The sequence below is a fragment of the Coregonus lavaretus genome (genome assembly GCF_964263955.1).
Source record: "Coregonus lavaretus genome assembly, chromosome: 33".
NCBI lineage: Eukaryota > Metazoa > Chordata > Actinopteri > Salmoniformes > Salmonidae > Coregonus > Coregonus lavaretus.
The window spans coordinates 15,362,761-15,375,764 of NC_140020.1; the positions used below are offsets into that span (position 1 = coordinate 15,362,761).

At 44.1% G+C, this 13,004-nt stretch overlaps 1 protein-coding gene across 2 annotated transcripts in view; it reads left to right on the plus strand.

Annotated features, from left to right (window-relative positions):
- Positions 1–12,638, plus strand: part of LOC311108030 (centrosomal protein of 85 kDa-like) — an 83,118-nt gene extending 70,480 nt beyond the window's left edge. The window contains exons 5-14 of one of the 2 annotated variants that reach the window (XR_014610481.1): positions 1,417–1,534; positions 1,687–1,938; positions 2,095–2,247; positions 3,050–3,204; positions 3,327–3,444; positions 3,990–4,040; positions 6,831–6,938; positions 8,738–8,921; positions 9,697–11,467; positions 11,586–12,638. Coding sequence is in view for 1 of the 2 variants with exons in the window: in XM_084150667.1 (XP_084006793.1) it covers positions 1,417–1,534; positions 1,687–1,938; positions 2,095–2,247; positions 3,050–3,204; positions 3,327–3,444; positions 3,990–4,040; positions 6,831–6,938; positions 8,738–8,921; positions 9,697–9,860 (1,303 nt within the window). In the remaining variant the exon portion in view is untranslated. Of the gene's footprint in view, positions 1–1,416; positions 1,535–1,686; positions 1,939–2,094; positions 2,248–3,049; positions 3,205–3,326; positions 3,445–3,989; positions 4,041–6,830; positions 6,939–8,737; positions 8,922–9,696 lie in introns of both variants that reach the window. The other variant, XM_084150667.1, reaches the window with a different exon arrangement.
- Positions 12,639–13,004: the final 366 nt, after the last annotated feature.

The following is a 13,004-nucleotide window of genomic DNA, read 5'->3' on the forward strand; positions in this document are numbered from 1 at the left end:
GGCATGGACTCTGTAATGTGCCGAAAGCGTTCCACAGGGATGCTGGCCCATGTTGACTCCAATGCTTCCCACAGTTGTGTCAAGTTGGCTGGATGTCCTTTGGGTGGTGGACCATTCTTGATACACACAGGAAACTGTTGAGCGTGAAAAACCCAGCAGCCTTGCCGTTCTTGACACACTCAAACCGGTGCGCCATACCCCGTTCAAAGGCACTTAAATATTTTGTCTTGCCCATTCACCCTCTGAATGGCACACATGCACAATCTATGTGCAGTCCCGTGTAGCTCAGTTGGTAGAGCATGGCGTTTGCAATGCCAGGGTTGTGGGTTTGTTTCCCATGGGGGACCAGTATGAAAAAAAAGTGTCTGCTAAATGACAAAAAAAAATTCTTAAATCATTATTTAACCTGTCTCCTCCCCTTCATCTACACTGATTGAAGTGGATTTAACAAGTTACATCAATAAGGGATCATGACTTTCACCTGGTCAGTCTATATCATGGAAAGAGCAGATGTTCCTAATGTTTTGAATACTCAGTGTACCTGTGTACACTGAGTTTGACCAGTAATTTGACCAGTTTCTTACAGAAGGAAAATAAACCTGCAGCAACAGGAAATGTGGATTATAATTAATGTAAATTTTTATAGGGGTTGATAAATTTTTTGTTAGGATAAGTCTGACATTTTAAAGTGGGAATTACAAACTTTAGAAGGTTTTTTAAACCTTGAATACACTACAAAACAGTGGTCAAACTAATACAGTATATCTGTACACAGCATTTAGTATTCCTATCTCGATCCAGTAGCATTAATCAACACTCCCATTTTATTTTGCTGAAAGGCAGAAAATGTCAAGGAAAGAGCTACATACAGGTATTAAGAGCTGATTATAAATATGTTTTTAAAAAATCAGGGTGGGGGGTTAGGGAAGTGACATTGTGCTTGTCTCATCAGGATAGCATGCAGCCAGCACCCTCCACAAGAGAGAAATATTAGACAAGTGATTTACACTGAGAGGAGATTGTGTCACACAGCCTTAATCTTCATGTTTTACTGGCCAACCAGGGCCCAGAAGAGAGCACCGTATATTACCACCTGTCCACAACGCTGACTCAGAAGTACACAGGGCTAGATATTTATGCTATATGCTATAAACTCTAGTGGCATTGAGATGGATGTTGTTATATATTGTTATTATATGTTGTCCTACATGATCCACACAGAGTGGGCATTCATTGGCCTGTTGTCTGTGTAATATGGATAATGGAGAGAGCTGGCACTGTGTGACCATTGATTATTTTACTGTGTACCTCATAAGATGTTTTTACATGTTAGTATGACTTGGATATCAGTATACCTGCTTCTGTAATCAATGGTGATGTGTCACTGACATGTTATGTCTGATGTGTGTTTTCCAGACAAAAGCAACAGATCTTACAGCTCCATGCCCGGATCAGGGACAATGAGCTGAGAGCGCAACAGGTCCTCCAGAGCCAGAAGGGGCGCTGTGACGACCCCTATCTACTTAACGCTAAGGTAATAAAGCCTATTCTACTGTATCAGTAACAACCCAACTGTCTGAGAACTACACCACAGCACACACACAACACACACACACTCAGGGTCACTCAGAGAGATGAGCCAGGCTGCTACCGACTGAGAACTAATGTATCTCGTCTCTTTTCCAGGAGTCTCCATATGACAGTCCTGTGGCACAGCTCCATCCACAGCTCCATCCACAGCTCCATCCCCAGCTCCAGCCCCAGCCCCAGCTCCATCCCCAGCCCCAGGTCCCAGATAGGGTGAGCCATCTGTGCTGTGACAAAGGGGAGCTGGGCCGTAAGCTGGCCGCTGCAGAGCTGGAGGTCATTCACCTCAACGAGTTCCTCAAACAGAACACCCAGAAATACACAGAGGACATAAAGAAGCTGGAAGAGAAGGTGACCAATGGGCACATTACACAGATCAACCATAACACTAGCCTCACCACAACCCTAATCCTAACCCTAACTCTAGTTCATGTCCACACCCCGGATCAACCCCAGTCAAAATCCTAACCCTAATGAATGTAATCAACCCTCTCTCCTGCCCTTCAGATGAAGACGCGCGACCGCTACATCAGCAGCCTGAAGAAGAAGTGTCTGAGGGAGAGTGAGCAGAACCAGGAAAAGCAGCAGAGGATAGAGACCCTGGAGAAGTACTTGGCTGACCTGCCCTCCCTCGATGAGGTCCAGACCCAGGCCCAACAGGTAGTTGGACACCTCAGGGTGTCGTCTGACTGGCTGACCGCTGGGGTTCTGCTAGCATCTCTACTGACATCTCTGCTAGCATCTCTGCTAAGCTTCTTAGTCATTTGATGGCCATGTTAGAACATTTTCTTTGTATTATTATGAGAAAGTACATGGGCTAGCCTGTATGATCTTGATGTAGTTATAGGGTTAAGATTAAAGGCAAGTTTCTAGTGAGGGTTAAAGTTTAAGGTTAGTGGTTAATTGGATTTGTGGTCACTGGTCAGAAAGCTCCTTATTTCTGCCCCCTCTAGCGTGGCCAGATAGTGAGACCCTGCTAGCGTCTCTGCTAGCTAGCGTCTCAGTACTAAGCTAACACCTGGTAATGGAGCGGAGGCGTATCTTCATTACAGCTCTGTAATCTCATTAGACCTGATAAGATCAGCCATTTCAGGCTGCATTAGTGGTAGTAGTGGAGTGGGATGAGATGGGAGTTCAGAGTGGCTATTAACAGCCTCCGGTCAACAAGAAGATAATAGATGATGTCTCCTATTGTGTTTGCCCTGTCTATCTTTACTGGAATGATAATTAAATCATTGTCAGACAACGAGATTCAATTTGTTAATGGTAATAAGAACCAAACAGTGTCAATTTTATTTAGTGGTTTGTGTGTAGTGTGTACTGATATTCCTTTGCTCAGGTCAGTCTTAGTTAGTGGTCTCTTTGTACTTATGTTCCTGTGGTGTGTGGTTGGGACAGTCACAGATAGTGTGTGTATAGTCCTAATTTTCTGTTCCTGTGTGTGTTTATAATAATAAATCAGCTGAAGGAGGTTCAGGGGAAGGCCCAGGGTCTGCAGGACACAGTGGCTTGTCTGGAGAAGAGTCTGGAGGAGGGCTGCACCGTGCTGCAGGCGAAAGAGGACCTGATTGAGACCCAGTGCAAGAGGGAGAAGGAGCTGGTGGCTGCTGTACAGAGGTATGATAGAAATACAATAGCAATATTCCTCTGCAACTCCTCTTTCTAGTTGTAACAGCGTGTCAAAGCTGGTTAGTTGTGGTTGTGTTGATGACAGTTGTGTCTCTCCCTGGTTCCCCCAGCCTGCAGGAGAAGGTGGAGCAGTGTCTTGAGGACGGGGTCCGGCTTCCCATGCTGGACCTAAAGGAGCTGGAGGTAGAGAACTCACAGCTACAGGAGCAGCAAGCCACCACCACCAAGGTGAGACGCAGAATGCATACACACACACACACACACACACACACACACACACACACACACACACACACACACACACACACACACACACACACACACACACACACACACACACACACACTTAAAGCTAAGATAATAAAATCTACTGTATCAGTAACAACCCAACTGTCTTACCTACTATACGGTTATTCCCAACTGGCAGAAGGTTTGAACATTCTCAAGCTTAGTCTCAAGCTTTGTCATTTGTTGACATATCTGGAACTTTTTAAAAGACTGAGAACTAATGTATCTCCTTGTCTACACCACAACACACACACAACACAACACACACACACACACACACACACACACACACACACACACACACACACACACACACACACACACACACACACACACACACACACACACACACACACACACACACACACACACACACACACACACACACACACACACACACACACACACACACACACACAGGGTCACTCAGAGAGATGAGCCAGGCTGCTACCAGATGTTTACAATGCCTCTCTGCTCTTTTTCAGCTGATAGACAATCAGAAGAACCAGATTGGAAAACTCACCCTTGAGCTGACGGTAAGACCCTGCTAGTAGGGGTGTAACGGTTCACCAAACCCACAGTTCAGTACATTTTGCGGTTTTGGAGTCACGGTTCAGTTTCTGATGAGTCATAATACCTGATGAGAGCACCATCAGGAATAACAACAATTTGGATTTTCTTAAATGAAAACACCCGATTACTCATCAACAACAACACTAAAATAAGTAAGTGACTGAAATCACTTGTGTGTGTGTGAAATCAATATGTAAACAGGGCTCAGACATTGTATAGGCCTACAGTTGTGGTCAAAAGTTTTGAGAATGGCACAAGTATTGGTCTTCACAAAGTTTGCTGCTTCAATGTTATGAGATATTTTTGTCAGATGTTACTATGGTATACTGAAGTATAATTACAAGCATTCCATAAAGGCTTTTATTGACAATTACATTAAGTTTATGCAAAGTCAATATTTGCAGTGTTGACCCTTCTTTTTCAAGACCTCTGCAATCCGCCCTGGCATGCTGTCAATTAACTTCTGGGCCACATCCTGACTGATGGCAGCCCATTCTTGCATAATCAATGCTTGGAGTTTGTCAGAATTTGTGGGTTTTTATTTGTCCACCCGCCTCTTGAGGATCGACCACAAGTTCTCAATGGGATTAAGGTGCGGGGAGTTTCCTGGCCATGGACCCAAAATGTCGATGTTTTGTTCCCCGAGCCACTTAGTTATCACTTTTGCCTTATGGCAAGGTGCTCCATCATGCTGGAAAAGGCATTGGTCGTCACCAAACTGTTCTTGGATGGTTGGGAGAAGTTGCTCTCGGAGGATGTGTTGGTACCATTCTTTATTCATGGCTGTGTTCTTAGGCAAAATTGTGAGTGAGCCCACTCCCTTGGCTGAGAAGCAACCCCACACATGAATGGTCTCAGGATGCTTTACTGTTGGCATGACACAGGACTGATGGTAGCTCTCACCTTGTCTTCTCCGGACAAGGTGTTTTCCGGATGCCCTAAACAATCGGAAAGGGGATTCATCAGAGAAAATGACTTTACCCCAGTCCTCAGCAGTCCAATCCCTGTACCTTTTGCAGAATATCAGTCTGTCCCTGATGTTTTTCCTGGAGAGAAGTGGCTTCTTTGCTGCCCTTCTTCACACCATGCCATCCTCCAAAAGTATTCGCCTCACTGTGCGTGCAGATGGACTCACACCTGCCTGATGCCATTCCTGAGCAAGCTCTGCCTGGTGGTGCCCCAATCCCGCAGCTGAATCAACTTTAGGAGACGGTCCTGGCGCTTGCTGGACTTTGTTGGGCGCCCTGAAGCCTTCTTCACAGCAATTGAACCTCTCTCCTTGAAGTTCTTGATGATCCGATAAATGGTTGATTTAGGTGCAATCTTACTAGCAGCAATATCCTTGCCTGTGAAGCCCTTTTTGTGCAAAGCAATGATGACGGCATGTGTTAACGAGATAATCACTGACATGATGGCAGCTGGTCCTTTTGTGGCAGGGTTGAAATGAAGTGGAAATGTTTTGTTGGGATTAAGTTCATTTTCATGGCAAAGAGGGACTTTGCAATTAATCTGATCACTCTTCATGACATTCTGGAGTATATGCAAATTGCCATCATCAAAACTGAGGCAGCAGACTTTGTGAAAATTAGTATTTGTGTCATTCTCAAAACTTTTGACCACGACTATGCTATAATGTTTTCTTACAAAGACAAAAATATGTGACTCTCATAAAGGGAGCGCGTCTGTAGCGCGGTACACTCCAGGGTAATGTGAAGGGCTGTCACTGTTAAGTGGCTCTCTGTAGCCCTGGAGGTCCATCCATATGTACTAAGCGCAACACATGGTGCGTTAGCCAATTCATTGACACATTTCGGCTTTAGCTTGCTTATATAGTGCGAGTGGGCGCAGTTCGTAACGTCGCTCGAGCACTTTCATGAGGTGCTGAAACCCCCTATTCTTCTTAACCACTGAGAATGGGAGCATATCCGTGTCTGTAAACATACCTATCGCTCTTGTAATTTCTTTGGCTGGGTCAGAATCAGCTGCGAATAGCTGCTTGAACGCAGAGTGGAAATCGAAGTTGTGTTGTTTTTTTTGTTGCGTTTCCATCATGCTCTGGTGGTAGGAATACTGGGGTGTTGTCGGCGTAAATGCGTCAACATGTTTGAGGTGTTGGCAGCTGCATAGGCCATTCTCGTTGGGCAGTGGCGACATACTCTCTCTGTCCATTGCCGTTGTAATCTACTGGGAAGACAAAATGTTCCCAAACTGAAGATTTAAATAATGATTGAGAATCCTCCTGGTTTATCGACCACACCACTCGCCATTGTACATAACTAGTTCCCGGCTGCGCCCCACTAAAGGACAGTTTGAAATGCACCAATTAAGATTTTTAATTTTGATAACAACGTGCGCATAGGATTTAGTTGTTTTAACGGAATAGCCTGAAATGTTTTTTTAACTCAGATTTAATCCAGAGGCATAACCTATAGGCCTAGTGTTTTTATTTTCTTGTTCACAGTTCGGACTGAAACGAGGTCCAGATACTGAACGGTTCGGTATCAATATGTACCGTTACACCCTTACCTGTTATTAGACTTTACTTTGGTCCACAGTATGCTTCAATCAGGCGCTGTTGTAGTAGTAATGTTGTGCGTCTGTCCTTGAGTGTGTCTGTGAGTGATGATGACTATGAATAAGAAGATGATGATAATAATGTTGAAGATGATGATGACGAAGAGGATGATGATAAATCACCACTGTCATCAGAGCATTATACAGTATGTGACGGCTGTCTTATTGTTCTGTTGCAGGCTGTAGAGCAGAGGCTGCAGAAGGAACGATGTCTCTCCCAAGAGCTCCAGAAACAGCTGCAGGAGAAGGGCGAGGACCTGGCTTCACTCTCCAACACCCTCCACCAGGTAACCAGCCCCACACGGACGAGCCCTGCGCTGCCTCTACAAATATGTTCATGTAAAGAAGGCTACTCACCCCAAAGTAGGACTATTCTTGGGAGCTGACATTTTTTTATTTATCTGATTTTCCAACCCAGGGCTAGAGTGGGGTAGCTAGCTAGTATCTACTGTAGCTAGTAGCTTCCTCTCTCTCTCCACTCTACATCCTGACAGACAGTTTTCTCTGTCCCAGGTTTAGCTGGTGATGGGGAGGTCCATTCACCACCATTCTGTTCCTCTACAGGCCCTTTTTGTCCTCATATCTTTTCATAGCAGCAGAGTCATGAATAACCCAATATGGCCCCTTCAGCACCCCCCACTACTACACGGACCCAATTAGAATTCATGGTGTCATTTTTCAACTCCCCCGCCCGTCTCAAGGTGAGGATGAGCCTGGCGCTAAAAGGTCTGAATTCATGCAGGTGGGAATGTGTGTGTGTCTCCTGTACATAGGAGAGGTAGAGTGCACACACACACGGCTGACGCCACAGCACCATACGTTATCCCTCTGACAGGGACACAAAAGGCAATTATCAGCTGGAAGATTCCGCCGCCTGGCTCCCACAAGGGAAGGTTGCTGGTTTGGAGAGAATGGAGGAGTGTTGGCTGGCTGACCTTGCCTGGCTCTGCAGTGTGACTCCCAGGCAGCTCGTGTCTGAAGGGACAGAGAGACATGACAAGATGAGGTAGTCTACGTAGTATCACTGGTTTTAATTTGACCGTGCCCTCCACTAATCTGTGTGGCTCGTGAATGTTGGAAGCTGGGTATTTACCTGGACACATACTCTATGTCCCCTCCAGCACCGTGTAGAGCGATTTCACTCCCAGCATTACATTTTTGTAATTTAGCAGACGCTCTTATCCAGAGCGACTTACAGTAGTGAGGGAATACTTTTTCGTACTGGTCCCCCATGGGAATCGAACCCACAACCCTGGCATTGCAAACACCATGCTCTACCAACTGAGCCACATGGGTGGGTGCCTTTCGTTACATGGAGATGAAATGGAGATGAAAGAGAGAACTTTTAGTGGTGAAATGGCCTCCATCTTGGGAGAGCAAGAAGTTGGATAATCGGTCCTAAAATGACTTTGCAACAACTATTACCTTTCTGCCCCCTCTGTGGGTGTTAGTGTTGCTACGATACCACATTATCCTGTTGAGTTATAATGATGGTGATTATTATTCTAATTTTCTACTTGGTATTCTGTGAGACATTTAGAGAGACTCATTTGAAAGTGTATATTTTAACTGTTCTGTTTCAAAGGAAAGCCAGAGAGAGGGTGTTGGAAGTGTTGATGATCCACACAGGTTACAGAGGAGAACACACAGGGAGAGGCACACACACTGAGCAGCTCTTCAGCAGTTCTCCCTCTCAAGTTCACAGTTTTAATACAAATGTAACACAAAAGTACACTGTAATGGACAAATCCATTTCTGTTCAGAAATAATAGTATGACTGTCATAGTTTTAATTGCGTGCGACTAAATGCCCTTCTCCAGCGTTTTACAATGTGTATTTATTAATAAATGCAATCTTGCAGTGACAGAGAATACAAAGGACGCTTTTCAGCACAAAGGATTTAGCCAATTTGTCTCTCAATTCAGCAACACTTTATCTACTCTGAACTGGTGCCAAAATCCTATTAATATTGGGGGGATTTAGTGTTTTACATTAATTTACTGAACACTCCTGAGCTCTGCTGAATTTGCGTCCGTGTTTGATAATAAACCCAGTGTTGGTCTCTAAGCCACGTGTGTTTCTGCAGAACCAAAGGCAGTTGGAGGATGGCGTGGTGGTTGGTCAGGGCTGTGGGGACCAGGGGCCAGAGGCAGGGCCCCTGCTGAAGGAGATGTCCCTGTGTCTGCTGGACCTCAAGGCCCTCTGTAGCATCCTCACCCAGATGACACAGGGCAAGGAGCCCAACCTGGCACTGCTACTGGGCATCAAATGTAAGTAGATATGTCTGGTTTAAACCTCTTAGGCCGGGATTCAATCCGTTTTACAGTGAATGTGGTCTCCGCAAACGCAGAAACATTACAAAGAACGATCGGATTGAATTCCGGCCTCTCCTATCTGCACACACACACCTCCCACAAACTACTGCCATATGCAAACCCCACATCCGCTTCTCGGACTAGCTAATCTACTCAGTTGTAGGCTACTGAATATCTACTTCATAGTTTTTTGGCATCAACAGTAATTGGGTTTTTCCACTGAGGAAGATGTTACTTCACTAGCTACCTTACAGTTAATGAAGACTTCCCAACCATCTTTGTGATGTCAAATTACTTGAATTCCTTTTGAAAGTGACGTTTGGTCCCACCTTCTATTCTGTCCACGTCGGCAGTAGGATGCACTTATTTCCCCTAAGAACACAGAGGGGGAGTCAGGCTGTCCAGGCTGTCAGCTCACAACAAGAAGCTCCTCTGAATACATGTACACTTCTTTCACTCTAGACTAGATAAAAGAGCTGTCACTTCCCCCCTTCAACCTCACTGGAGTACCCAGCACACACACTCGACAGAACCTTTTGCACAGCCACAGTATGATTAAAAATACACACCTGACAGAAGATACACATACACTCAGCATCTCAAAATCGAGCGTATTTCACACTCACTCAGTCCAACATGATGCTCATTGACAGAATTTGAAATCTTGCAATGGTAGATTTGAGCTAAAGCCCATCAGATTTTAGTGTGTTTGACTCTCTGACCCCCGTAGCGATGAGCATGTCAGGGGAGGAGAATGACAACTCTCTGGTGGAGGACAGCTTGCGGGCCAAGCTGCTGGAGGTTGGCAAGCTGAGGAAGGACATTGACGACCTGCGCACCGCCATCTCTGACCGCTACGCACAGGACATGGGCGACAACTGTGTGACGCAATGACAATGATACACCAGCCATGAGGGGCACCAACGCCCGTCTTCTCTTGTCACCGCCCAGCGATGGCGTGCCCACTCCCTCCTTCTCCCCAGGGCTACGGTTTCACAGCCAGTGAGGACAGGAAAAATCCTGATTGGAGGACAACCAGGAAGAACAGCGTTAAAAAATGAATAATAAACTAGATACTGTGTCAAGAGGCAGTTTTTTCTTTTTTATCCAGTTCTACGTGATGGAGGTATCCATCTCCAGCTTTCTGAATGTAGGATCAAGCTGTGAATAAAGTTTACAAGAAAGTCTTTTAAATAGGATGTTTTGATTTTTCAAATGTCAGTTGTGCTTCCTGTGTAATAGAATGAATTCCTGCATGATCATGTACATCGCTTCATGCACAGACTTATTTAGACCTGGAGACCCCTGGCCTCATAGATGCACAGAAGGGAGTATGAGCGTATGTTTGGCCACTCCCACACAATCTCACCGGCCAGTAGGAAACTGACTCACTGCTGCTGTCAAGTGCCTTCGTGTGTGACTGCTTCTCCACTAACCAGCTGTCCTCTTCCTAAGTTGTCTCCAACGGCAACCCATGGCTCTCCTCTCACACATCATCTCCGCAACGTGTGTTGTCCAAAGACAAACTCCCTCAGTTGTTGCTCATAGTCGCAAGTCGACACTGCGTAGTGGCACTTCTTCCCTTGGCTCCACAACATGCCCACACTTCCACAACAAACTGGCCAACCAAGATGACTGCTTGCGTTCCATTTCAGTATTTCCGGTTCCTTGTCATTATAGGCGTTTCTTCTGTGTGGGCCTTGTCATTATGGGCGTTTCTTCTGTGTGGGCCTGTGTGCAAATGGTTCGGCATTTGGGAAATGAATGGTTTTCAATGGAAGATTTCAGTGATGTGGATCTCCCCAGACTGATTATTTGGATAGTTATGTTTAATGAAAAGGAAATGACAGCATGGCAATAATACCCCCATTCATATTATTTGCTGTTGTATTGGTGAACATCTTAAGCAATATATTAACCCATCAGGTAATATTCAGGTGTTTTTCTAACCAAATTAAATTCAGGAATTGTTTTTAGGAGCTCAAAATGACTGTGGTAAGGTCAGGGCTTAATGCTGCCTCCCATGAGTTCCATGGGCTACGTTTACACAGGCAGCCCAATTCTGATCTTTTATCCACTAATTGGTCATTTGACCAATCACAGATCTTTCTCAGAGCTGATTGTTCAAAAGAAAAAAAGAACAAAATTGGGCTGTCTAAACACAGCCATAGACACCTATTTGATTGAGACTGTAGACCTAATGCAAAAAAAAAAACAAAGGCATCACTTCTACAGTGTAGGCACACATTACATTACCTACTGGGACTCGTATCTTATTCAGTCAATATAGGCCTCCAACCTCTACCACACAGTAGAGGGGGCTCTTTAGAGTAATGGATCCATGGTGTAATCATTGGTTATTCTGTTTTACTTCTTTGATCGATTGCTGTCGTTCCCACTATTTGTCATAGGAATACTCCTCTTGCTTGATCTCAAACTAATTGGAAAGTGAATTTTAGCGAGCCGGTCATGACAACCAACACATTACTGTTTGCTATAAGGCAGGGTTTCCCAAACTCAAGATTGATTATTTGAATCAGCTGTGTAGTGCTAAGGCAAAAACCAAAATGTGCACCCCTTGGTGTCCCGAGGACCACGTTTGGGAAACCCTGCTATAAGGTTATAATGTATGCATCTACAGATACTGTCATTTATCCTGGTGACAAATGGTGTTAGAAATGGTAATCAGTTTAGAGCCAAGTATATTTAGCATGTTTCGAAGTAACCGGTTTTAAAGGGACTTAAATGTAGTTGTGTGCTAAGAACAATTTACATTGCAGAGTATTCCATTATACCGTCGTATTCCCAATCTTAAAAAAAGGAAACGTGTATGAGCTATGTAAAATGTTTTGGCAGGTTAAGCTAAGGAACAAAGGTTGACTCAGGCCTAGATTCAAACCATACCACTGAAGATCCGAGTTATAGCGCCATTTAAATGTAAAGGCAATTTCCGATTGGGCTGACATATGCAGCGTTTACCATGATTGCAGTCTCTGCAAACATTGCTGTTAAATTGCACAGGTCTTCAGCAGTACAGATTGAATCTAGTCCTAAGTGTTAGATGGCAACTAATATACTATGCAATGTCACATGCACCAGCTAGCGCCTCCCATTCAGTAGCAGATATGAAATGTTATTGTGCCTTTAAATCTATGCAGCAGATAAGAGCGCCTGTATATCTCTATTGACGTGTCTGGAGACATGTAACTAACTATTCTGCATCATATGTAAATAGGACTGAAGGACATTAGGCTACCCTTTACACTGTATGATTACAGAAATGCTAAGAATATTTATATATAGTGCCACTCAGGTAAAGTAAAGCCATAGCAGGCTCTTGTGAAACCTGAAGAATGTACTCAGATGCACAGAACAGTTAGGCACCATGTATGGCATCCATTGTGACGTGTAGGTCTATGGTGAGGCTATAGTGTTGTGCTCATCTAAAGGAAAATGGGTGTGGTTGTCATGGCTGTGCGCACTGGACTAGGAGCCACTGGTTGGCTTTACTGTACATAGGAATTTCTCTGTAATGTTAAGCGTTTAGTTTTGCAGCTAGTTTTTATGAATGCCAAAAGGTTTATTTATATACAGTGTTCCTAAAAGTATTTTTGAATTTTTTAAGGTGTGATTGTCATTTGTACAGATTGCAAATAAAATATTTTTCTATAACTGTTTGTGAGTGTGTTCTCTAGGCCAATATGGTGGAATATACTCAGCTATATACACTACTTCTAATCAGACAATTCAGAAAATAAAAAAATCAGTTTGTCAATGAGTTGTTTTATTCATTATACAGCAACCCAGCACTGTTACAAGTTTAGCCTGTTGTTGTTAAATTGGCCAAGCATTGTTAGGCTTTGAATCAATTCACTACCACCATTTGAGGAGAATAATGATTGATCAATTCAAAAATGTCAGTGGTTTGGCCCAAATGTTAGCTGTAGCATAATTACATGACAGCAAACAAGGTTTCTACAATCTAGGTTACTACAAAGTACATAAAATCAATTAAACTACTGCACATCAAGATTAAAA